Genomic DNA, 20,291 nt, shown 5'->3' with positions numbered 1-20,291 from the left:
TTCTAGCTCGTCAACACACCGTCTGCAGGTGATATTTCTCACATAGAGGTGAAGGCCCGAAGAAATGAGACAGGATGCTGAAATCAGAGGTTCGGTGGACACCATGTATCTTGCAATCTTGATATTTTGGAGTACAGTCAGCTACTTGAGCGTTGGGCAGTCACCTATTTAGACCAGCGACCTCACAAGGACACACCAGTTGGATGCCGTCGGAACAGGCACTCAAAAATTACCGCACCCAAAAGCTTGTGTTTCCGGTAAATCAATAATACCACATCTGCTTCAACCAGCCAACTTTTACATGTGTGTCCGTCAAGCATCAAAATGCATGTACTCTGTTGGAATACACCGACCGACCGACCGATCGTCCACCGACCGACGAACCGGCCGAGAGTATGTCGGTCGGGCAAACCCTTTCCGCCCTCCCTACCGACGGATCGACCGAGAGTATATCCGGTGTCCGACCCCCGCGACGTGCTCGACTGACCGTCGGAGGGTCCGAATCTTCACCCGACACCCCTCAGCTGGCCACCGACCTAAGGTCGGTCGACTTCTCCAATCGCCGTACTACTGTCAGAGACTGTTAGCCCTGACAACGGCATGCGGCGCTACTGCCTAGCGGCGTTATCCCGCCTATGGCTTTGTCAACCCTAGTATTGATATCCATGACGATTTGACATTTTTACGGCGACTCTGACATTCTACAGTGAATTGACAATTCTCCAATTGTCCACGCCATTAATGACGGTGCCATACCGTGCTCCACTATATAAATCGGGGAAGGCAACAGTGCCAGAGGGCCTTCCGAAAAACTCTCAGGCTTGCTCCCTTTCTCTCTCTCTCTCTCAATCGAGCTCTCTGTCTTCATCTCACTGTTGCCCAGTCTCCTCCCTGACTGACCGTCGGAGGGTCCCCGCCGGAGCTGCTTCCGGTCAGTGTGGACTTTCTTTTTGCAGGCGCTCGTTCCCGCGACCAGGCGACGAGGGGATTGGCCGCAACAGATTGGTGCGCCAGGTAGGGGGGCACATGTACAGGACGTTACGGTACGCTATCCCCACGAAATTCGAGATGACAAAGATGAGAGCTCAGCGATCGAGGGTCACCGGGTCGGCGAGGCGCTCTTCCCATCGGGAAGAAGCCTCTCCTCCCCCCTCCGCGGCGGAACCCAGCTCACCGCACTCCGCGGTGACCACGGAGCGCAGATCGCGGCGATCGTGCGGCAGATGACCGTGCTGACAGACGCGGTCAAGAGCTTCCAGCAACAGTCGGTCCAGCTGCCGCCATCACCGGCCGGGCAACCGCGGCACGTCCGATGCCCTCCAGGAGTAGCCACCGACGCCCGCATCGATCTCCGTCGCCTCCGCAGGAGCACCTGCCACAGCGCTTCCACGGAGAGGAGGGGCGGCCGCGGCGCGACACCCATCGACCCCGACGGCATTCCCCCTCCCAGCTAGAACGAGCGAGGAAGGAGAAGCGGCCGCGAACGCCATCCGCCTCTCTCTCGGACTCTTCCGGAGACTCTACTCCTGCGGTCTCCCAACACCGACGGATCGACGACTACGAATCAGGTTCGACGAGATCGACCGTCGGCTTGCCCAGTTGTAGGTGGACGGGCAGAAGTCCTCGAACGATGTTGACTTCCAGACCGCCCAACCTCTCTCTCGACTTGTCCTTGACGAATCGATCTCCAGTCGGTTCAAGATGCCGCACGTGGAGGCCTTGCGACAGGTCCACCGACCCCATCGACCACCTGGAGAGCTACAAAGCTCTCATGACGATCCAAGGGGCAACCAACGCTCTCTTTGTATCGGCTTCCCCGCCACGCTACGCAAAGCTGCCAGGGCCTGGTACTCTGGTCTTCGATCGGGGAGCGTTCACTCCTTCGGACAGCTCGAGCACTCCTTCGCGGCCCATTTCAGCACTAGCCGAAAGCCGCCCCGAACATCGGACAGCCTTTTCTCTCTTAAACAAGGGAAAAATGAGACGCTCCGACACTTCGTGGTGCGATTCAACGCAGCCACACTTGAGGTCCGGGACCTCAACGAAGACATGGCCATCTCGGCCATGAAATGGGGGCTGAGGGCATCCCGATTTACCTACTCCCTAGACAAAACCCTCTCCCGGACGTACGCTGAGTTGCTGGAGCGCGCGTACAAGTACATGCGCGCGAACGAGGGAGCTTTCGACAGACGCCTGGCCGAGCCTAAAGGCCCGAAGGAGAAACGGAGAAAGGGTCGGGACCCTGCTGTGCCTGGCAGGCCCCCGATCGATGGTCGGGTATCACCCCCACGACGGGACCAGAGGTCGCCCCGACGTCGGAGCCCGAGGCCGACACGCCCAGGTATGATTCCTACACTCCCCTCTCTGCTCCTCGTGCGCAGATTTTGATGGAGATCGAAGGGGAAGAGTACCTGCGACGGCCTCCGCCTTTGAAGGCAAAGGGCCTCGACCGACGGAAATACTGCCGATTCCACCGGGGCCACGGCCACAATATCGAGCAATGCATCCAGCTTAAGGATGAGATCGAAGCCCTCATCCGTCAGGGGTACCTCGGCAAATTTCGGAAGAAACCCGCCGGCTCGATCGGTTGCCGACCGCAGACCACAGCCGACTGAAGAGGCGACCGATAACCCGACCAACGGTCGGGGTCATCAATATGATTTCCAAATGGTTGGGCCCGGGGACGTCTGCTGGGGGGGAGCCAATGAAGAAGCCACGCTCGGATGATGTAATTGCTTTTACGGAAGAAGATGCTCGGGCATCCAAATCCCCCATGATGATGCTGTTGTTGTCTCGGCAACAATAGCCAATTATGATGTAAAAAAAATTTTTATAGATAATGAAAGTTCAACGAACGTTCTGTTTTACTCGACCTTCTCACGGATACGACTGTCGGCCGACCGACTCAAGAGAGTCTCTACGCCCCTGATAGGTTTCGCCGGGGACGCAGTCACAACGGAAGGAGAAGTCACTCTACCCGTGACGGCGGTACCGAACCACGACAAAGCACGGTCCTCCTGACTTTCGCGGTCGTCCAGGTGCCCTCGGCCTACAACGCCATACTCGGAAGACCCGGACTGAACGCCCTCAAGGCGATAGTTTCGACGTACCATCTCCTGGTTCGGTTCCCGACCAAAAACGGCGTCGGGGAGATGCGCGGAGATCAACACCTCGCCCGTCGATGCTTTCAGATCTCCGCTCAAAGCGACGAATCGAAAGGCCCCTGACGGCCGATAAGCTGGACCAACAGGAGGAAGAAGAGCGGGGCGAGCCGGCCGAACGGCTCGTTCCCATCACGATAGCAGGGAACCCCGACCAAAAGGTGTGGATCGGGTCTCAATTACCCGACCCCGAGCGGCAACATTTGGTAGAGCTACTGAAGGCAAATACCGACGTATTCGCTTGGTCGGCGGCGGACATGCCGGGAATTCCCCCAGAGACGATGACCCATCGGCTCAACATTGACTCGTCAATGAGGCCGGTGAGGCAGAAGAAAAGGTCTTTCGCTCCAGAAAGACAGAAGGCCATCGACGAGGAGGTGGATAAGCTGCTCGAGGCAGGCTTCATCAGGGAGACCACTTATCCTGATTGGCTCGCCAACGTCGTAATGGTGAAAAAAGCCAACAAAAAGTGGAGGATCTGCATTGACTATACCGATTTGAATCGGGCCTGTCCGAAGGATAGCTTTCCGCTACCAAAGATCGACCAGCTAGTGGATGCGACGTTCGGCTATCGACTGCTCAGCTTTATGGACGCCTTCGCAGGGTACAACCAGATCCGGATGGTGCCCGAAGACGAGGAACACACCGCCTTCGTGACCGCCAAGGGCCTCTACTGCTACAGAGTAATGCCGTTCGGGCTGAAGAACGCTGGCGCCACCTACCAACGACTGGTCAACAAGATCTTTAAAGACCAGATCGGGCGTAACATGGAAGTGTACGTCGACGATATGCTGGTAAAGAGTGCGCAGATCCCGGATCATGTTCGGGATCTCGAAGAACCCTTCCCACTCTACGACGACACCGGATGAAGCTGAACCCGACCAAGTGCGCCCTTCAGAGTGACCTCGGAGAAGTTCTTAGGATTCCTCGTCTCACAGTGGGGAATCGAGGCTAACCCCGAGAAGATCAAGGCCATCATCGACATGCGACACCCGGACACCAAGAAGGAGGTGCAGCAGCTCAACGGATGGATCATCGCGCTCAGCCGATTCATTTCTCAGTCGGCTAAGAGATGCTCCCGTTCTTCAAAATCTTGCGACAAGCCAAGCGGTTCTCCTGGCCGGACGAGTGCCGGCAAGCCTTCGAGGAAACTGAAGAGGTACCTGGCCTCCCCGCCGCTCCTCGTGAGATCGGAGGTCGGGGAGGTCCTGTACTTTTACCTGGCTACTTCTCCGGAGGCAGTTAGTTCGGTGCTCATCCGAGAGAACGAGAATCGGGTCCACCAATCGATATATTATGTCAGCAAGGTACTCCATGAAGCCGAGACTCAGTACTCGAAAGTAGAAAAAATAATTTTCGCCCTAGTTATTTCGGCACAGCGACTCCGTCCGTACTTCCAGGCACATGCTATCGTGGTCCTCACCGACCAGCCCCTGAGAGCCATCTTGCACCGCCCCGAACATCAGGATGGGCTGGCGAAATGGACTGTAAGACTGAGGAGTTCGACATCCAATACCGGCAATGACCTGCCCTCAAAGCTCAGGTTCTGGCCGACTTCATCGCGAATGCCCGACGACCGACCTACCGTCGGGGAGGGAAGCCCCGTGGAGGTCGGGACCTCCGACTGTGACCCCAATTCGGCCTGGGTGTTGCACATCGACGGAGCTTCCAATGCTCAAGGAAGCGGGGGCCGGTTTCCTGCTCACCAACTCAGAGGGGGTGGTTACTGAGCACGCCCTCTGATTCGACTTCAAGGCCTCCAACAATCAAGCTGAGTATGAGGCGCTCGTCGCGGGTTTGAAATTAGCATTGGAGCTCGGGGTTGACCGACTCAAAGTCTTCTCTGACTCTCAGCTGGTCGTTGGGCAGGTCAAAGGCGAGTTCGAAGCACGAGATCCGACCCTGGTCAAGTACCACCGAAAAGTGAAAGATCTCGTGGTGCCCTTCGAGTACTTTCGAGATCTCCCACATCCCCAGGGCGAAAAATGCTCGGGCTGACGCGCTCTCCAGGCTCGTGACGTCCGACTACTGCACCTTGGGTCGGACGTTCGTGAAAAGTCTTGAACGGTCGAGCATCGATCGGGTCGAAGAGGTACTGTAATTGGCGGCGGAGCCGAGCTGGATGGACCCGATCGCTCACTACCTGACCGACGGATCTACCCCCGAAGACCCACGGAGGCCAAACGACTCGGTGGCGGCTTCCCAGTACGTAATGATCGACGGTCGACTGTATAAAAGGTCATTCTCTCTTCCCTTGCTGAAGTGCCTGGGCGACCGACGCGGACTATGCCCTCAGAGAGGTGCATGAAGGAATCTGTGGCGATCACTTGGGGGCAAGACCCTGGCTTACAAAGTCCTGCGACAGGGCTACTACTGGCCCACTATGAAGAAGGACGCTGCTGAATTGGTTCGGAGGTGCGAACCATGCCAGAAGTATGCCAACATACAGCACCGACCCGCCAGCCAAGCTTGCTCCGGTCATCGCCCCGTGGCCCTTCGCCCAATGGGGAATCGACATACTCGAATCTTTTCCCCCAGCATCCGGACAACGAAAAATTCATCGTCGTTGCGATCGACTACTTCACGAAATGGGTGGAAGCCGAGCCCTTGCACAAATCACTGAGCGAAAGATGGAAGACTTCGTACAGAAGTCCATCATCTTTCGGTTCGGACTGCCAAACACCATCATTACCGACAATGGGCAGCAGTTCGACAACCAGGACTTCAGAGACTTCTGCGCGAGATTTCACATCACACACCGACTAACCTCGGTCGGGCATCCACAGTCCAACGGCGAGGTCGAGGTGACCAACCAAACCATATTGCACGGGCTCAAAACCGAACTGAATGAAGCTAAGGGCCTCTGGGTCGAAGAGCTGAACTCCGTCCTGTGGGCATACCGAACGACACCCCGTATCCCGATCGGAGAATCACCTTTCAGCTTGGCCTATGGAATGGAAGCCATGATCCCGCTGGAGATCGGGTTGCCATCAACTAGGGTCGAGCAATACCGTGAGCCGGAGAACTCCGAGTGTCGGAGGGCCGACTTGGACCTTCTGCCTGAGCTCCGCCGCAAGGCCCGACTTCGTATGGCTTCCTATCGACAAAAGGTGGCCCGATACTACAATCGCCAGAGTAAAGCCAAAGCTCTTTCGACCTGGAGACCTGGTCTTGAGAAGGGCGGAGGTCTCGAAACCCTCGGATCAGGAAAAATTATCCCCAAACTGGGAGGACCCTACAAGGTGGCTGACGCCTACGGACGAGAGCTTACCGACTGAAAACCCTGGAAGGGAAAAACCATCCCCCGAACTGGAACGCCGACAATCTGAGATTGTACCATCAGTGAAATCTGTACCTCCCCCATTGGGAATACGAACTCAGTTTAAACTTGGAGTCTGGAATTTTGACCCTTCGACTGGGGTTCGGCGCTCGACGTCCCGACACGGACTTACGTTCTACTTCGGGTCGTCGGACTGGCTGCCGGATTTCGTCGAACGTTTAAAAGAATCGATGCATTGCGAAAACGGGAGTTACACTCCTTCTACAACTTTCGGCTAGAACGTTCGGGCAGAACGATCAGCCGACTTGCCGACCCCGCTCCGATCGGGAAAGGCAAAGGCGCCAACCGCAACCAACGCTGCGTTCGTGACTTACCGACCGGGTCGAAGCCGATCGAAGGGTATTCGGCTTACCACCATTTATCACACAGCACTATACAAGCGCCCGACCAAAGTCTGGGTGAGGAGAGCTCGGCTTACTGTCGCCTTCCCGACCAGACGCATCGACTGCGTGCGGCAATGTAGCAGACGCAGTCTGACCGATCACATCGGACGACATTCGGGTCATCGGGATGCGCCCGAAAGTCGGTCGACTTTCTTCCCCACGAATGACCTTCGACTCCACCAGTGCGGCCGACTCAGCACGCTCGTGCCTTAAAGTCGGTCGACCCCGACCCACGCCAGGACGACGTGCGTTCGACTCTGGCATTCGGTTTGCGGCCTAACGACGGATGTTCGGTCTAGATCCTGAAACGGACGATTAGTGGTCGGGGTTCGTCTTGCTTACCACACACTGAACCGCCGACTATCTCAAACTAATGACCAGGGTGACGATTGGGTGTCCTTAATGCGGCACGCCAAGGCTGCTACCCCTGACCTCATGACCCCGCGATTACAAGCCACATCCCAGCAGGCGGGAAAGGAAGTCAAAAGAGAAAACTAGAAAGTTCTTAAGTTCATTCGGTTACAAAATCGGGCCGAAGCCCGGTTACAAGTGTGCTAAGAAAAGCAAAAACGATAAAAGAGGACGAGGCCACGATCATCCTTCGGAGTCAATCTCCTCGACTGACGGAAGCTCGGGGATGACCGGTGTATCCACCGCGATCGGCACTGGGTCGACGGCCGAAACTGGATCGTCGGTCGGCGCTGGACTGGCGGTCGGTGCCGGATCATGGGTCGGGGCCTGGCCAGAAGTCAGGGCCGCCTCTCCTTCGGTAACCTGTTCCGGGACGGCCTCTCCCGCCACGGCGATGCCTCCCGACGACGGGTCGGCCATCTCCTCCGTGGCTTGGTCCTCGACCCCCCGGTGGGATGATGCCGCTGAGGTCCAGCTCCGGGTACAGGGCTTGGACTGCATCCCGACCATCCTCGTACCCCACCTGGTACGATGCGAAGTCGGACTCCAGTAGCTCCTCTCGGTATCGGTCGGAGCCACGGAAGTCGTCCACCGCCCGACTCGCCGACTCCTTCGCCGACCTCGCCTCCACCTCCGCCCGATCAAGAGAGTCCTTCGTCGACTCCGCCTCTACCTTCGCTATGTCGGCATCGGCCTGGGCAATCGACAAGTCCTCCTCAGCCTTGGCGAGATTCTCCAGGCTGACCCAGAGCTGCTCGCATTCGGCCTCGAGCTCGGCGGCGACGCCATCCCGCTCGCACCGCAGACGGTGCGCAATCCGACCCTTGTGCTTTGCTTCTTTTCGGGCCGACTTGAGCTCGGACCCGAGACGAGAGACCTCGTCCACCAACTTCGCCTCCCGATCGGTCGACTGCTTGAGGTGTTCGACCAGCATCGCCCGATCGACTTCGACGGTCGTCGCCCTATCCTTCAAGCCGTCCGGACGTTTCCGAACCTCCGGTACCCGGCTTCAAGCTCGGACATGGTATAGATCAGCTGCGGAAGCGGGCACCACGTCAGGAAAACGAAGTAATGAAAACACTAAAGAAAAAAGAGGCGAAGTAGAACTTACCCCGACCATGGTCGGGTAGAACGAAGATAGCATCTCGGTCACTTGCCGAGATCTCAGCACCTCCACGTCGGCTGGGAGGAGGATCCCCTGGCACAGCCTCCTGGCCAGGTTGTGGTTAGCCAGTGCCGACGCTCCTTCGGGGAACTGAGCGTCAGGCGGCGCAGTGCGACTCCCCGACCTTGTGTCGTCAGCGGGGTCCATCGGGGCTTTCCCCCGATCGGCCACCCCAGCCAGTAGATCCGGTAAGGAGGGGATGCTCGAGTTTGACGCAGCCCCCCCCCGTTGCGGCTGCAGATGCTGTCGGATAGCGTTCAAGTTCCCGAACGGCATCCGACGCCACTCCCATCGGCGAAGCCGCCGACGTTCCTTCAGCCGCTCCCTCCACCGGCCGCTCCTTCAGTTGCACCGTCGGAGCCGAGAGTGCGATCACCGGCTCCGACTGATCGGTCGCCGATGCCGTGACAGTCGGCGCTACTGTGGAGGGTTTCTTCGGTGGTCGTGAAGGTCCGGCCCCCGACGCCGGCCTCTTCCTCGCCGCATATTGTCGGATTTCAGCGTCGGTCGGCCTCATCCTCGGTGGTGTCCCTGCGATACCGACAAAAGGATTAATATATGCACGAAAATGAATGCCAAATAAAAAGACAACCGATGGATCGGGCGATACCTAGACGGGGGACCAAGCTCAGGCCAGCGTCATAGAGGGCTTGTTCGGTAACAAGCTCCCTCTGCTTCGGGACCGACATGTCCTTGAGTCGGTGGAAGTCCTCCCGGTCGTCTGCCTCCACCAGGCTATTCTCGTTCGCCTCGGTTCGGAGCGCGCCCCAATGAGAAGGGAAGCCCCAGGGAGAAGTTTAAGAAACAAAGAAAAACTGGTTCTTCCATCCGTGAATGGACGATGGAAGGCCAGTGATGAAGGAAAGGCCCTTCCGGGGGTTGAAGAGCCACCACCCTCGGGCCTTAGGGTGGGGTCGGAGGACAAAAAATATCCGAAAGAGAGAGATACGAGGGTTGGTCGGCAGAAGCTGACACAACAAGGCGAAGCTAATTATTAGCCAAACAGAGTTCGGTGCCAGTTGCGCCGGACAAAGTCCGTAATAATCCAACAGATTCCGGACGAACTCCAGAATCGGAAGCCAAAGACCAGCCCGGAGGTCCTCGACGTACAACGCCACCTGGCCCGCCGGAGGGTTGTTAACCCGACCGCCGACCTCTGGGGCGGAAAGTTGGAACTGCTCCGGGATACAATACTGATCCCAAAGCCGATCAACATTCGGCCTCGAAAGCGAGAAAATCTCAACTTTCGGAGTCGACCGAGGGTCATCGGTCGGGTTTCCCGATCGAGCCCCCTGAGATGAGGTTCCGGCCATAACACCAGAACCAAGAGGAAGACAAGACCAAAGGAGAAGGAGAAGCAAGAAAGAAGGTTTAAAGGGAAGCTAGGGCAAAACAGGAAGAAGCACGAACCCCGGGTGGACCCTTGCGAAAGAGGAAGAGGAGGCGGCTGCCGGCGACGACGGAAGGATCGCTTGGGCAGAGTCTCCGCAGCAAATCGTCAGGAATGAAGCTTCAAGCATGAGTGACCCTATATATATAGGGCCGCTCAACGGCCGAGATGACGCCACGCTGACCGAGATTTCTCGGATGGACGACACATGGCGGCATAGGGGCCCCCTTTCGGCCCGACGGTTTGGCGCACCCATCCCGGGAAGGCCACGCCGCCTTCATTAAATGCGAAGGACGCCGGCCCGATAACCCCTGACGCGTGGCGGAAGGGCCGCGATTCGGAATTAAATTGCCCGCGCCGATTCGCGTTTCCGACGGGACGCTTGACAGCGCCCCGCGCTCCCAGAACCAGCGCTGGGCGGCGGTTTGCGTTCCCCGAAAGGTGCCGAACACCCGATCGTCTGACACCGAATCGTCCAGCACCCGATCGCCTGACACCGAATCGTCCGGCACCCGATCGCCTGGCACCAGATTGTTTGGCGTCCCATCATCGGACAACGGGACGTCTGACGTCGACCTGCCCGAACCATCCGCCGGTGAAGTCGGCAAATCTGGCCCACTCCTTTCGCCCAACGTCCCGCTTGCGTGGAGACGCGGGCTAATGCGACATCAGGCTCAGGAGTGGGGGGGGCAACTGTTGGGATACACCGAACCGACCGACCGAACCGGACCGACCGGCCGAGAGTATGTCGGTCGGGCAGACCCTTTCCGCCCTCCCTACCGACGGACTGGCCGAGAGTATATCCGATGTCCGACCCCCGCGACGTGCCCGACTGACCGCCGGAGGGGTCCGAATCTTCACCCGACGCCCCCTCAGCTGGCCACCGACCTAAAGTCGGTCGACTTCTCCAATCACCGTACTATTGCCAGAGACTGTCAGCCCTGACAACGGCATGCGGCGCTATCGCCTAGCGGCGTTATCCCGCCTATGGCTTTGTCAACCCTAGTGATTTGACGGCCCCATGACGATTTGACACCTTTACGGCGACTCTGACATTCTATAGTGAATTGACAATTCTCCAATTGTCCGCGCCATTAATAACGGCGCCATACTCGTGCTCCACTATATAAATCGGGGAAGGCAACAGTGCCAGAGGGCCTTCCGAAAAACTTTCAGGCTTGCTCCCTTTCTCTTTCTCTCTCAATCGAGCTCTCTGTCTTCATCTCACTGTTGCCCAGTCTCCTCCCTGATTTGACCGTCGGAGGGTTCCCGTCGGAGCTGTCTCCGGCCAGTGTGGACTTTTTTTTTGCAGGCGCTCGTTCCCGACGACCAGGCGACGAGGGAATTGACCGCAACATACTCTAACCTGAGAAATTATATTCTATATGGCATGTATCATAGCCGTTCTTTACTATAGATTTCATTCCACCGGGCGCTCATCTAGATGGATAGTTAACTCTGATTTAAAAGCCAATTCCGATTTGTGATGCCAAGCTACTGCGTCATACGTTACTTTTTTGTCCGAGCATATTCTGTGGAGAAACAGCCTTCAGGGCTAAGGAACTATCAGAATTTCCCAGACCATCAACTCATTTAATCGGGAATCAAGAATATAATCAAATCTGATTTTTAAATTACATTTAAAATCATTTCTGCCACATTTGACTTCTCGTCGCTTGTCACCATTCCAAATCAGAAAGCGCCTGGCTCAAGCCGACGCCCCATGCGAGCACATCCTCCCTGCCGCAAGCACCGCCTGCCAGATGGAGACGTGCCACGCCTTCCAGATGGAGACGTGCCACTGGCCACGACTCTCGGCTGACTTGCCAGCCGATGTCTCAGAGCACTCCCCCACAACAAAATATAAAAATTGGGCGCGCGAGCATTCGGTCCATCCCGCTTTCCGCGACGGTAGCTTTTCGAGGTTCCTTTCGTGCTGCGATAGGCTAATTCACAAGCTTTCCCGTCTTGAGACCAATATTAGATTACAGTCTCAGAGTCCACAAAGGCAGCAGCAGAACAAAAGTAAAAAGCGCCCACATCCGCACTCACTCCCCATTCCCTCCAGATTCCCATATCCCCACCCGCCCCTCGAGGGAAAAAAAAAAAAAAAAAACAAAAACAAAGCCCGAATCCACCGGTCTCTTCCTTCTTCTCCCTTGTCCCTCTCCTCCGCCTATCTCCACCGAATTCCCTTCAATTAGTGATCGGAGGATTAGGGTGCGGAGACTGATGCGGAAGGGGTCGAAGAGGCGGCGTGTGCCGATCGGCGGCCCATCGGCTCCTCAAGGAGAGGGCCAAGAACCGGGTGGACGACCTCCAGGGCTTGCTGTCCGACCTCCCAGGCCGCCCGCAAGGAGAGCCGCACTGCCGACGCCCGCCCTCCTCGAGGAGCAGGTGCACCAGATGCTCCGCGAGTGGAAAGCCGAGCTCGATGAGGCCTCCACCGCTTCCTCCTTGCTCGTGAGATCCGTTTTTTTTTTTTTTTTTTTTTTTTTTTTAATTCCCCCTTTCCCTTTCTTTCTTTCTCCGTTCTTCCCTTTCTTCGTTCGTGATGTGTTTTTGTTGCGGGAAAATTAATTTAGGGGAATAGCGATGCATCTTCGGATCTTTCCTCGTACATCCGCCGCATGCTGCAGCTGAATGAGGAGGAGGACGACGCGACGAGCAAGTTGGCGGAGCTGCCGCCCACCGCCAATCCGAAGCTCGAGCCACTGGCGGTGCTGGGGTCCGACGTAGGTGGAGGGGCTACTGCCTTCCTCGATGTGAGTAAACTTGAAAAATTTTTAGGCCATTATGATGGATCCCGAGGAGCATCATATTTGTAAGAACTAATTATAGGATGGAAATTTTGATGAGAATTAATTGCTGAACTTCCAGAGCAAAGGAGCAGTTCTAAGGTTTTGTCGTGCTAGGAAGTAAGGGACGTCATGTCATGGGAAGAGATTGGACGCTTTTATCCAACACAACTCTCCTTGATAAACTGAAGTTTAAGGCGTCTTTAGTCTGAAATCTCTTGCATCACACCACTAGTGCAAATCTGATCACTTTTAACCATTTCAAGTGCTAATTAAAGATCGATTAGAAATATGGGAAGAGGACTAGTGCAATTTTCCAACTACATCTTCTTTTATGTAATATATGGTATCAATTCAAGATTATTTTAATATGAAGAATTTCTCACCGATATTTCAAGTTTTAATTCCTTATTTTATTTTTTTAAAAAAATTCTCGAAGGTCGAAGCATCTGACACTCTGGGAAAACTTAATAGTTCATACTTCTCGGTTTTATATGGGAGTAAGCGATTCTAATGATTACAACTAGGAGCAAAAATGCATAGATGGTGAGTTATTAAAGCTTGTGAAAAGCTAGCTTTCCAAATAATTTTTTTCATCATATGCACTTGACAAAAGATTCATCATTGCTCTGATCTTAGGTTCCCCCTTCCTTGCATCTTCTGAAGTAGGTGTGATGGGAGAAATTTTGTATGAAAATGGAAAACGTGTGTACCATGTCTGAAAGTACCAACTTGTGTCATATTGTATTCAACGACACCTAATGATTTTTCCAGGGCCTCACTTGCTGCCATGATGTACACACCACACCGCTGGAAAGGGGAAGTGGCCAAGTGGGGGAGGCTTCTTCCTCTCTTTTCGTCCTTTTCTTTTCATGCTCTGTTAGTTGATTTTTATCATTGTTTGAGCTTAATACCCGTTATGCTGTGATCAATGATACATAGTGAAAATGAATCAACAAAGCCAACATTTTTGTGGCAAACAAAAAGAAGATGTAGCAAATAAAGAAGGCAGACAGTTGTTATCCCATAGTTGTTTGAAAATTTACTCCTTTTGTCAGATTTTCTTTTCTAAATAATATTGTCCTGGTTTTTATTTGTTTGCCAAAGTTGTTGAGATAGTTTTGGTATATTTATTCAGGAATTAACTGGTTGAAACAAAGATAAGTACAGAACAGCTATAATAGTTACAGCTCATCTTCTTTCTCATTGTTGTCAACAGCATTTTTTTTAAAAAAAACTTATCTGAGTTGGGAAGGGGGAAGAGTGTAAAAATTTGAATGCTCAGGTTGGCATGGGTTTTTGCCTTTTTTTCCTGGCCTTAGGTAAACCCATCAGCAAGCAAGTTATTATCTGGTTTTTCCCATGCTATCTGTGCAAAATTAACACTTTAACCATAGATGACTGGCGAATTGTCACAAAAAGATTTTTTTTTTCAGTTTTTATTATTTTAAAGAAAATAAAATTTCTTTCTTTGAAGATTAAATTTGTTAAGTATAGTTGGACTATATTTTGAATGTGTTGTCTTCAAAACTTTTCATGAATTTTTCATTCTGACCTTTTTAGTTTTCCCAAAAATTATAGATAAAATGGCCCCTTTTCTTGAACACTTAACTTTGCTTAAATTAACACATTATAGAACCCATAGTGTAATTTGGGAAAAAAAAAACATACTTGAGTTACTAGAATCTTATCTGAAACTAAGAGTTATCAACTACCAAGCATGATTACAATTGATGTGGTGCTTAGACATGCCTTTTCCCCCCTTCTTCTACAGTCATAGCTGATATTAAAGTTTTCTCCTTTTTTTTTTGTTTAACATATTTTTTCCAAGAATTTTGGGCTGCTTTATGAAATTGATTAAACATGTTAGTCTAAGCAGAAGCATGATTATCCAATTAGAAGGATGATTTTGTGATGTTATTGAAAGAATCAATGCAGATATTAGAGGATTCATTGTATTTGTGCATGTATTAAATATGTTTTTCATAGCCATAGAGCTATGTAAAAGAGGTTATGTAACAGAAATTTTTTTCCTACAATTTTTGATACATCGTCGAGAATAATTGTTAGGATTTGTTTATTGTTCTATTCTGATGCATGCTGATACTTGAAGGTTTTTTTTTTTAAGAAAAAATAAATTTGGCACATATTACTTGAATGGTTACAACATATTACTTTGAATGATTTCATCCCAGCCCCTCTCACTGAATAAAGAAAAAGGAAAAAGAAAAGGGCATTATTGATTGCTGATGCATGGTGTTACTTGTGTTGCAATATGCTATCTCTTTCATGTTATGCAGTATAGGTATGTAGCTCTGGTAGTTTAAATCTCCTCAAAAAAAAGTTTCACACCATAAAATGATTCATCTCTGGTGAAGGTCTAAGACTATTAGTGGTAGCACATTGATATTGAGCTAGAAAGAGATCTCTTGAAAAGCTATCAACTTCTTTAACTATATATTTAAAGACAGGTAGGGGCTGAAGCTGTTGGCACCAGTTTTGATACTGCTGACCAGCATTTGCCGGTACTGTCCTGTATCGGGCTGTACGGACGTATTGTACTATACTAATACTGTACCGATGTGCCAAACCATTCCGTACTGACACAATCATACTGTACGGCATACCGACACTATTGTGGAATTTCACCGGTATGGGATCTGGTACCGAAACGGCGAACCTTGCTGTTGATGTTGGTTTAATGGAAAGTTAGAATATATTTAACCAAATGACAGTGCATTTCTTTCTATAAGTTTGACCATTCTTGTTTTATCTTTAAAGGGGAAAGGCTGTTGGTTTAGAGACTTCCAAAACTGGTAGTCTCCTTGATAAATTTAGAGAATGAGGAGCAAAGCTTTGGTGAGAAATTGAATTGCAAAAAGTAAATTTAGAAGGAATCTAGAGCTAGAGATTTGGTAGAGTTCAATAAGGGAGAGGTGAAGAATCTTATTTTCGGTATGGTAGGTAGAGGCTGCTGAAGTGGATGTATTTTGATTCTGTTTATTAATGATATTGCTAAATTTTTAAAGAGGATGAAGTCTGCTATTTTTCTATGGAAATATTTCTCAAAATTTGGTCAGTCTGAAGGACAATGAGTTAACTTTCATTCTTTTGATTCTTAAAAGGGATACCCTGCCCTCTTTCTCTCCGCACTCACAATAGCCCAACAAATACCTGAGAACTAATTGGAGCCCAATTATTGTTGGTCCATGAACGGGTATAGATTTGATATTGTAGCTTGGGTTCCAGATCAAGTCCAACACATGTAGTTCATATGCATATAGCTGGACATGACCCAACACAAACCTGTTGCTAGCCTTTAGGGTGGAAAGGGAAGTTTTCGACACTGACTTGTGTTGGCCAATATGCATCTACCATACTATCTTGGTGGAGTACTGGTATGGTATGGGGGCTCGATATGCCCGATACAAAGACATGACACAACCTTTGTCCCAACTCTAATAGTGTACCATGTATTGGTATGGGCACATATAATGCCATCTTGACCCATATTGGTAAGGTATCAATACGAGCTTTGGTAACAAGACTAGAAACCTAGGAGGAATTTTTCTTTTTATTTTTGGAATGGGTGTGGTGCAGAGAGAGAGAGAGGGATAATTGGACCACATGGATTATATAGACAAAGCATGGGTTTCATCATCTTGAACACTATCTTTTCCTTTTTGTCCCTCTTCTTTTTGTATGATAGCACAATTGTGATGTAACCTACTAGTGCATTGTGAGCTTGGTTCCTTGTAATTGTCTTGCTTCTTTGCTTTCTTTATAGAGCCTTCTGTATATCCTATATGATGCAGCACAAGGTGCAACTATTAGATACTATGACCAGCTGGACCATGGCATGCTTCATGGAAGCTAGCGGATTTGGAGATTTTTACCAGATTTTTTAAATAAATTTCTCATTGCAGATAGCATTAAATTTTAGCTAGGTTTCTATATTTGTAGTTGAATAATTCTAGCATGTTTTCTTATTATTGAATCCTATTTCTAGAATGATTTGTAGCAGGTTTAATGCTTGAGCTAGGTTGATGTCCTATATATACTTAATACATTTTATAAATGGTTGGCCTTCTATATATTCATAAAATTTCTCACCAAGAACCTCCTTCATTGAATGAAGGGCTATTCATTCCAGTTTTCCTTCAAGGCTTCAATTTATGTGTTGATCTTTGAAGTTTGATCTTGGGATCAAGTTGCTCTTCACTCGTCATGCTGCATCGCTATCCTTTTCTCAAAACAAGGATAGAACTTCCTATTACTATGTTGTTGTGCCCCTTCTTTATTTTAAATAAATATATCTTCAACTTTATTAAGAAATAGTATATGATTATTCTGTTGAGCCATGCAAAACATGTTGCAATGTGAAAAATGATTTTTCCTATGTAATCTTCTTTTATTTCTCATTTAGTCCCAGTAATAGAATCACTTTCTGCGATCTCTTCTTCTATACAGTTATCATTATATATTGTGGAAGTTAAATATACTTCAAGTTTCTTTTTCTATGTTTTACAGCTTAATGGTGTTTAAATCTTGTTAAAGTGTTTTTTTGCCAATTTAGACATCAGTGGTGATGATAAGTGTCCAAAGTTTGATGACCTGTCATGCAGGAATATTTTGTGTCTCAGGAACTACCTGAACATGGATTTCTAGGGGCGGAGCGGTATAAAAGCTCTCTGTCAACAGGAGTGCAACAGGGTGCCTTAAATTGTCTGGAAGGGAATACTAATGCTGACTATCAGCAGTTCAGTCTGCATCAGGAATTACACCACAGTGTATTTACTGGTTTTGATGCTAGCAGGCAGAATGGAGGGTTTGTTGTACCACTGATCTCGGAATTTATTCCAGCATTATGCCCTCCACCTTCTGCTTTCTTAATGCCAAAATGTGCACTCTGGGACTGTCCTAGGCCTGCTCAAGGATCAGAATGGTACCAAGATTATTGCAGCAGTTTTCATGCTACTCTAGCATTACATGAAGGACCTCCTGGTATGACTCCCGTGCTGCGTCCTGGTGGGATTGATTTGAAGGATGGTCCACTTTTCGCTGCTCTGACTGCCAAGACACAAGGAAAGAATGTTGGTATACCAGAATGTGAAGGGGCAGCAACCGCTAAATCTCCTTGGAATGCGCCCGGTAAGTATCTATTGATAGTTGTAGGCATGCCATGTACTCTTAGTTGACATGGTTGGCTTGTTTTATGAAGCCATTTCAGAAAAGTGTAATATAATGACTTCAGGTTTCTTGTGCATTTAGTGTGACAGGAACTTTCATGATTTTGCAGAGCTCTTTGATCTTCTAGTTCTCAATGGTGAATCACTTAGAGAATGGCTCTTCTTTGATAAGCCTCGAAGGGCATTTGAGAGTGGGAACAGGAAACAAAGGTCACTGCCTGATTACAATGGGCGTGGTTGGCATGAATCTAGGAAGCAGGTGATGAAGGAATTGGAGGATTGAAGAGGTCCTACTACATGGATCCTCAACCCCTGAGCCATTATGAGTGGCATCTGTATGAATACGAGATCAATAACTGTGATTCTTGTGCCTTATACAGGCTGGAACTCAAACTTGTTGATCCAAAAAAGAGTGCCAAAGGAAAAGTAATGACCGATTCACTTGTTGATCTGCAGCAGCAGATGGGAAGGCTCAATGCTGAGAATCCTGTGGATAACAAGCAGTCTATTAAGGGAAGGGTGAAAATTAAACAAAAGGATGCTGCTGAAAATGCTTATTTGGCTTCAGACATGGTCAATCAAAGGGAACATTCACAAAAGCTATACTCAACTTTGGATGAGAAAGCTCCTATAGATGAAAACCTTGGTTACGGGCCAAGCATACCATTTGCTTACCCTGTCAATAATTTGAATAACTATTATAAAACGTAAGTCAGGATATTTGAGCAGCCAATGAAATGGTTGTCATCTTGCAAGAATGAATTTAGTAACTGATTGTTTCGCTTAGACAACCAAATGGCTCCAACTTCCTGATATACCCAGTTATCTTTCAGGCCAGTTTCATTAGTTACTCTAAACGGGAGCTACTGATATTTAGATCACCATTATATGGAGAAAGTAATATGTATCCTTGGCAATGGTATTCTGTGGTAGTAATTGATGAATAATGATTGACAGCGGTTCTATCAGAGCATCTACAATTGCTTTTCCAAGATGGACAAGGACAGGCATCTAGCAGCATGCTCACACCAGAACTGTATAGGTGAAGATGGCAAGTTATTTGTAGCATCATATGCTTATAATATCTCTAATGTCTTGGTTGTATGGATTCTGGCTTACTTTTAGGAGTTTGGAAAGATCTTTTTGAATGCCTCTAACAGATGCAATCGGCATCCAATTGCTTGTTTCTCTTGCAACACCTGTCAATCACATGTAGCAGATTTGTCTGTTCTCAGCTCAAAGGGCTATTGGCTGACCTTTTTCATGAGTTAGCCTTCTAAAGTGTTGTGTGTATTTTGTATATGCTTTTAAACACTTTTTTTGATTTTTCTACATTGATGTTTATGTTTGTTATAAACAGGTGCTTTAACTATAAGAAAGCAAAGGTTTTACATGTTCAGTATCAACTTAGAAACACATCAACGTGTTTCAGATTTTCTTTTTTGCTGGAAAAGCAAGCATCTAATGGATATATGGGGCTATTACACCATATTTGCATAAGAAATGATCCCCTGCAGCATCTGTCTTGCTTCTACTTGTTCTGCAATTGCTATTAATTGCAGTACACAGAACTGGCTGTGCTTATTTTCTTGGTAATATGGCATGCTTATCTTTGAGAAAAGGAAAGTGTTTGCTATTGCATTTTCATGAGACATACAATTATTTCTGGAATCCACTGTCTTATTGTTAGGCTTCTGCAGATGGATTCTGTTTCTCATTGATTTGATCCTCACTAATATTTAACGCCTCCATCCTTAACATTCTTGAACTTTCAAGATTATCTGAATGACATGTATCATTGACTCCTCAATTGGGCCTGATGCAATGCTATAAAAATACGAGACCTCTGCAGCGCGTGTTTTGCAATGCAGAGTTATGCATGTTTTGAGATGCATATCGTACAACCCTCTGTCGCCCTCTTGTTGTGCATGGCATGCAATGTGACAGGACTCATCATGTCCTGTTTGACAGCCATCCATCTTCAAGATCAGATGATGCAGTAGTTGTACAGTTCTTTGTGATGCAAAATATAGACCACAGGGGATCTGAACCCGCTCCAAGTCATGGTAGTTTACTGTTTGCATAACTTCTATAGATTGACTTCTAGTTTTCATCATTATAACGTTGTTCTAGGTTTTGTTATAATTGGGGATCCGGTACTTTCAATGGTCTCTCTTTCCAATTTTACCTGACCAAGATGGTGGTCATTTTTGCAGCCGGTCGGGATTAAACTTGGGACCTCCTATAAGAGTTTTACAACCACTGGGGATTAAACTTGGAAAGTGGAACCTCTTCTGAACCGGGAAGACTTTTTTATCAACAATTGGGTGCAATCAATTAAACTAATAGCTATTAGCAGTGACGCAAAACTGCAAAAGGTTTGTGTTAGGCAATTTTTGTTTTAATTTGTTGAGGGGAGTATATCAAAAAATTTTACATGATCCAAAATAAATT

The 20,291-nt window shown here is 49.4% G+C and overlaps 1 protein-coding gene and 1 pseudogene across 1 annotated transcript; both read left to right on the top strand.

The window, feature by feature from the left end:
* Positions 1 to 3,418: 3,418 nt before the first annotated feature.
* LOC140856321 (uncharacterized) lies at positions 3,419 to 4,891 on the top strand. The gene is made up of 2 exons (XM_073253430.1): positions 3,419 to 3,481; positions 4,223 to 4,891. Exons 1-2 carry the CDS (start codon positions 3,419 to 3,421, stop codon positions 4,889 to 4,891), a joined length of 732 nt encoding a protein of 243 aa, XP_073109531.1.
* Positions 4,892 to 7,521: 2,630 nt separating this feature from the next.
* On the top strand, positions 7,522 to 19,253 carry LOC140856320 (transcription factor VOZ1-like; annotated as a pseudogene).
* The last annotated feature ends 1,038 nt before the right edge of the window (positions 19,254 to 20,291 follow it).

Source organism: Elaeis guineensis, chromosome 3 (assembly GCF_000442705.2).
Source record: "Elaeis guineensis isolate ETL-2024a chromosome 3, EG11, whole genome shotgun sequence".
Taxonomy (NCBI): Eukaryota; Viridiplantae; Streptophyta; class Magnoliopsida; order Arecales; family Arecaceae; genus Elaeis; species Elaeis guineensis.
The sequence above is the reverse complement of the archived record's forward strand: the minus strand, read 5'-3'. Positions and strand labels throughout refer to the sequence as shown.

Bases quoted from the DNA above. Each gene is read 5' to 3' on its own strand.
- LOC140856321 (XM_073253430.1), top strand. From the start codon at position 3,419: ATGCCGGGAATTCCCCCAGAGACGATGACCCATCGGCTCAACATTGAC. The intron at 3,482-4,222 runs GTGAGGCAGAAG...TTCATTTCTCAG, and splicing joins TTGACTCGTCAATGAGGCCG to TCGGCTAAGAGATGCTCCCG.